This window comes from Lacerta agilis, chromosome 4, assembly GCF_009819535.1.
Source record: "Lacerta agilis isolate rLacAgi1 chromosome 4, rLacAgi1.pri, whole genome shotgun sequence".
Classification (NCBI taxonomy): domain Eukaryota; kingdom Metazoa; phylum Chordata; class Lepidosauria; order Squamata; family Lacertidae; genus Lacerta; species Lacerta agilis.
In genome coordinates, this window is record NC_046315.1 from 75,379,403 (window position 1) to 75,385,402 (window position 6,000).

A 6,000-nucleotide genomic window follows, 5' to 3' on the forward strand; every position below is an offset into this window, starting at 1 on the left:
CCCTCGGCCTGAAAGCAAGATGAGCGCCACAACCCCATAGTCGCTTTTGACTGGACTTAACCGTCCCAGGGTCCTTTACCTTTTTTTACCTTACCTGCCGTGGAATTGCGATGATAAATGTAATCTACTCTGCCGCTGGTAAACAGATGGCTAATCCTGTCATTTCTCCTCTTTCTCAGTTGTGTCGGCATTGAACAAGGCATGGTGCGTGAACTGCTTCGCGTGCTCTACTTGCAACACTAAGTTAACACTCAAGTAAGTTTATCAGATGTCCCTGATAATACATGAAGCGGTGATGAGGCCACGTTTGTACATGATGTCAAACCACGGTTTGTTTAGCCGCAGTGTGGCTTGTTTCTGCAGGTTAACACACCCTGGATAACCATTGTTTGTTTGCTGCTGGCAATGTTGCTGAACTCCCATCATCCCTGAACATTGGGAATTGGAGCACAGGGTTCCTTCATTGTAGCACACATGCAGTGTGCTTTTTGTCTTTTGTGAGTTGCCCTTGGAGACTTTGGCTAATGGGGAAATGGGGAAGCACTTGATGGTTTCTCACACCTGCACTGATGAAGCCATTAACAACGCAGCCTCTGCCAAGTGATAGAGACATCTTTTCCTATCAGTATATTTACTACTTTAACTCCCTTTCTGTTTCCTGCTGAATTCTCCTTGGTTTTGCTTCACCTGTATCTATCCTGTTCTCTCCTCCATTCCTTCTTTCCCCACCCGTGAAGGGACAAGTTTGTTGAAATCGATCTCAAACCTGTCTGCAAGCACTGTTACGAGAAAATGCCGGAAGAATTTAAGAGGAGGCTCGCCAAACGGGAGCGAGAAGCAAAGGATAAAGACAAACACAAAAAGAAAAAGCCTGTCTGCCTGTAAACATGCTTTGTTCCTACCTCCCAGCAACTACGCTCCTTCCTTCCTTCCTTTCGGTCAGTTTTAGGGAGTTCTCTTCTTTTTAGCTTTCAGGGGCAAGAAACCTTTTGCTGCCCCTTGCCTTCCGGGCAGTTTTCCAAGGGGCGCATATCAGTGGTGGGTGGCCCAAGAGGCAAAAGTTGGTGGGACTATGAATGTCTACTTTACTTTTATACAGCAGACGTGGTCCTCCAATGAGCACCACAGAAAAAGGGCAACTTCATTCTGAGTAACTGGACTAATTTACATGCAAGTCCTTGGTCCCCAAAACACATATGGAGCTCTCTAGGTGACATACTCTTCTAGCGCTGATGTTTGTTTTGTATTTGTGTCTATTAGAACATAGCTATTGAGTGAGGCTGAGGTGAGGGGCAACTTGAACATATCTATCCCAAGGCATTTGAAAATATTTATCCCAAGGAGGTTCCCTGGGAACAAAGATAGTGGGTGGTAGTCAACAGAGTTTTACTTAGAGTAGACCTCTGGAAAGTCATGGACCTAACTCAGTCATGTTCCTTAATTCCAGTGAGCCTGCTCCGAGTAAAATTTAGTTGAATACCACCCTGTGCACCCACAAAGTTTTGCCACCCCTCTCATAGGATACCGTTAGACCGGGGAGCTTCTTGCAGATGCACCTCCACAATGTGTACACCAAAGAGTCTTCCGTCATTGTGACCAGCTCTTGACCTGATAAGAAATAATGGCAATCTTTGGATTCAAGATTTCCCCAAAAACATTTTAAATGGATTCATTATAATGATTTTATTTAAAAGAACACGGTTCATCCTTAAAAGTGACTTTAGGTGTGCATTTTAGGGCTCAGAGCCATAGCCTTTACAAGCAACATAACGTGTTGTTGTTTTTTAAGCACTTTTTAAAGACACCATCTGTGTGAATGCTGCAGAGCACTATTCTGTGCTGCACAGCATATAATGATAAGTGAGGTGTGGGAGCATGACGTCCAGAAGCATAAACTAATAAAGATATGTGTAAAACCGCCCTAAGACACCCACTTTCCCCTCAGATGTGGGAATTTAAATTATGATTACTTAGAGGACTAGTAGAAATCCCTGTCTTTATAAAATTGTTTTAAAAAAATAGTGTAACCTACACTCAGTTTGGGGTGGTAGTAATTTATATATAATTTCGTTTCCAGCCAAACCTATGAAAAGGTTATTATTTGCATTAAGACTTTGTTCTTTCCCCATTACCCCCTCCTTTTTTTTGCTCATTTTAGAAACAAGTTTGTGGAATTTGATATGAAGCCTGTCTGCAAGAAGTGCTATGAGAAGTTCCCACTGGAGCTCAAGAAGCGACTGAAGAAATTGGCTGAGACGTTGGGAAGAAAGTGAGGTCCTCCTCTCCAGATCTCATCTTGCTGTGCAAAGTTTAGGAAGTGATATTACAGACTTATTTTTGTTGAGTCTATGAAACCTAAGTGCAAAAAAGAGAGAGTATTCCTCTGCATGACTAGCTTCATATTAAAATGTTTGCCTCGCTACCTTGACAGTATACCTCTAAAAACTCTTTACATGTTATGTAACCTCATATCCAACCATTTAAATTCTGTATTTTACACGTATATAAATTTGTAGATATATACATTGTATATTTGCTTAGTAAGGGGCAACTGAAAAAGGTCCCAATCGGTGCTGAATAGCCTAATTTAACATATCTAGCAGGTCCCGTCACCAAATAGACCAAACCTCATTTTACACTAAACTCTGGCAAAGCATATGGTCTCTTCAAGCAAACACCCTGAGGCAGCAGTTCTATACAGACTTAACCGGGAGTATGTACCATTGCATTCTGTGGGACTTCCGAGGAGACACATGTAGGATTGCACAGCTAAACCCCATCAAGAGTGTTTGGCAGGATCGTGGCAGTAGAATTGAATTGCTTACGACACACAGACATTCTTGGACTTGAGCTGAATGTCTTCTACCAATGTTCTTGTGGCATAAGTGAGGAATTAGAGGATTCTACCTGCTGAAGTACCTTTTCCTTTGCTTTGAGCCCTGATACACATTAAAAATTATGAGTCTAATGCACACACTTCATGTTTTTGAAGCAAGAAGTTATTGTTGCTTGAAGTCTGTTTGCAAACTAATGAGAAATGACATTCACATTTGCTGTTCCCCCAAGGAAAGCTTTAAAAACAAAACGAACTAGCATTCTCAGCATTAGAAGTCCATATTCTGCCAGGAAGCCTTGTTGGTCATGCCTGCTAACTTACCAGAAAGAACTCTAAATATCCAAGATTGTAGTCTTATATCCACTCATCTGGAAGTAAGCCCTAGTGAACTGAGTGGGTCTTACTTTTGAGTAGACACATCTAGAATTGCATTGTAAATTACAGAGATTCCATTCTTCACAGCTCCTTGGATGTGAATCATAACGAAGCCCATACAACAAATGCTTTGTTTGGAGATTAATAGCATTTGTAATTAATTGGTGTGAGCAGAGTCTTGGCTGTAGTTCTCAAAGAACTACGGAAAGACAACTCTGAAATGTGTCATTTGAAGATTGCAGCTCAGAGCTGGAAACGGCAGCATAATAGTTCTATATCACGAGAAATATGTCTACGCAGAGCTACTTGAATTTTGTGGAATCCTTCTATGTAACAGAAATATTCCTCTGTGCTTTTGTATTTCATTTCCTTGTCGTGCCTTATTCTGCCATACTTAAGCAATATTAGTCAAAATATGTACCCTTTGTATACTGTTATTTTGTATTTTTATGCAGAAAATATATGCCCAGTATTTGAAAAGGTTAAGCATTTTAAAGATTTGATTTTTTTTTCTAATGATGGAAGATGCTTGAGTTTTTCAAAAACACATTTTCTGACTCAGCTTAGTTATTTTAAAATAGTATCTGAAATAGAAATCTGAAAGCATCCCGGTTCCAACTGAATGCCTATTGTGCCACTAGGTCAATAAAATACACTGTTAACTACTTGCAATTTCTAGCCTTTATGCTATGCTATGCTATGCCTCTGGCACAACTCCCTGCATCCTATTGCCACACCCACAGTGTCTGTTAGCCCCAGTAGCATAGACAATTGCAACTGCACACCTGCCAGAGCCCAGGTATCCTTACCAGCACTGGTTAGCAGGAGCAAAGCCTATATAAAGAAGAGGAAGGTCAAGTTCACAACTCCTGAGGATTGCAGCCTTCTTAGGACAAAGGATTGAGATCCCCCTAGGGAGAAAAGGACCCCATACATGTGGGGCAGCCTGTGAGCATTTTGGTGCCACAGTCCCCAATTGGTGGGCACTAATGGTTTTTCCAAGGATACTGGAGCATGTCTGCTTTTTCTGCTTTTTTGTTTGTAAGTTTATCTTCTTCCCTCCTGGGCTAAGTAAACATTGGAAACTGTTCCATGGGCATGGGCTCTGAGACAACATTCCCACCCCCTGTTTCCTGGGTAGGATTGCCCTGCCTGTTAGAAAAATCATACTAAGTAGAGAAAAGTACATTGTCAATAAACACATGCTGTGGAGTTAACAGGTTTGGTGGAACCCTGTTTTTGACCCATTTACGAAAAAGACACCTTTAAAAAAAACTTTGTTATCATACTCTCTTATCTCACGCCCCATTCCTATTGGTAACAAATGTGACCAGATCTTTTTGTCACCTTGTAGCTCAGCCTGAAAATGGACCCTAGAACTTCACCCTTCTATACATGCCCCCAACTCTTCCTGGAATAAGGAGAGAACTGACTTCCCTCAAATCTGCCTTTGCCTTCCAGTATCGTAGTCACATTTCATATCAGCCTACTTTGAAAACAACCAAAGTATGTTACTGTTTCACTATCTGCTGTGTTGCCTAATTATGTTCTTCTCTGATTAGGACGTGTTTTTGTCATCCTTATCGTTGGTCCAGCTGCCAAGGTCTCACACTGGCTGCCCCTTTACTTCAGCGAAAGATGAAATCAGCTTGCACAAAGCTGGACCTCTTCATTTCTGTCATCTATTTTATTGTATCACGGCTGTTCCAGTTGCTGAATTCAATGGTTCCCTTAGTCCCATTTTATTCATTCAAATATTTTAAAAAGCACACTTCCATATAAAATACCACAAGGCAGCGCGCAACCTAAAAACAGTGTTACAGCAAAAACAATAGAAATCAAACACATCAGTAAAAGCTGGTTGGCAAAGAATCTTGGGTTTGAAAGGCAATAATAACAGTTTTTAGAAGACATCTAAAACCCAGCAGGGGTGACTCCTGCTGAACTGCTATTGGCAAGCAGGGCCTGCCACACGAAAAGCTCAGTCCCTGGTAATGGCCAGCTGAACCTCGGGGGCATGTGGAACCACTAAAGGGCCTCATCAGAAGGTATCGGTGATTGTGGCAGAGCATACGGAATAAGGCAGTCTGTAAGTTACTTTGGCTCCAGATTTTTTAGGGCTCTCTGAATTTACACAAGAACCATGAACCTGGCCGGATAGCAAATTGGTAACCAATGCGGCTCTCCCAGTGGTAGAGTAACATGGTACTAAGAGCTTGCTCCTGTGAACAGTCTGGCTGCTACATTACGCACTAGTTGCACCTTCTGGACCAGATGCAAGGAAGGCCCCACATAAAACATGTTACAGTCATCGGGTCTTGAGGTTACCAGTGTGATCAGGCTCTCCTGGCCCAGGAATGTTGGCAGCTGGTTTACCAGCTGAAGCTGATAGGAGGCACTCCTAGCCACAGAGGTCACTTGGGCCTCTTGGTGACAAAGATGGATGAAGGAGTACCCCAAAGCTGTGAAGCTCTTCCTTCAGAGGGAGTGCAATCCTGTTGAGAACAGGCAACAGATGCTGGAATCGCCCACCCACAAGGCCTCCATCTTTCTAGGATTCAAGGTCAGCTGGTTGGCTTGCATCTGCAGCAGCCTAGGGCTTGCACAGCCACTCCTGACTCAGATGTAGAGATACGGAAGAAAACATCACAAGCAACCTCATGACACTTCGCAGTGGAACTCCTAATGAGGGGTGAGCCTCTCTCATGGTCCATATGGAACAGGGTGTGTGGGATGGATTCCATATGCGTTGGAACCAGGATGCACAACAGATGTAAGAGAAGGGGTGT

At 42.6% G+C, this 6,000-nt stretch overlaps 1 protein-coding gene across 5 annotated transcripts in view; it reads left to right on the forward strand.

Moving 5' to 3' along the window:
* LIMS1 (LIM zinc finger domain containing 1) overlaps nt 1-2,422 on the forward strand; it is a 69,477-nt gene extending 67,055 nt beyond the window's left edge. For 3 of the 5 annotated variants that reach the window (XR_004426496.1, XR_004426495.1, XR_004426494.1), the window contains exons 9-11: nt 180-255; nt 738-938; nt 2,159-2,369. Coding sequence is in view for 2 of the 5 variants with exons in the window: in XM_033147669.1 (XP_033003560.1) it covers nt 180-255; nt 2,159-2,273 (191 nt within the window). In the remaining 3 variants the exon portion in view is untranslated. Of the gene's footprint in view, nt 1-179; nt 256-737; nt 939-2,158 lie in introns of all 5 variants that reach the window. The other 2 variants (XM_033147669.1, XM_033147668.1) reach the window with 1 other exon arrangement.
* Nucleotides 2,423-6,000: the final 3,578 nt, after the last annotated feature.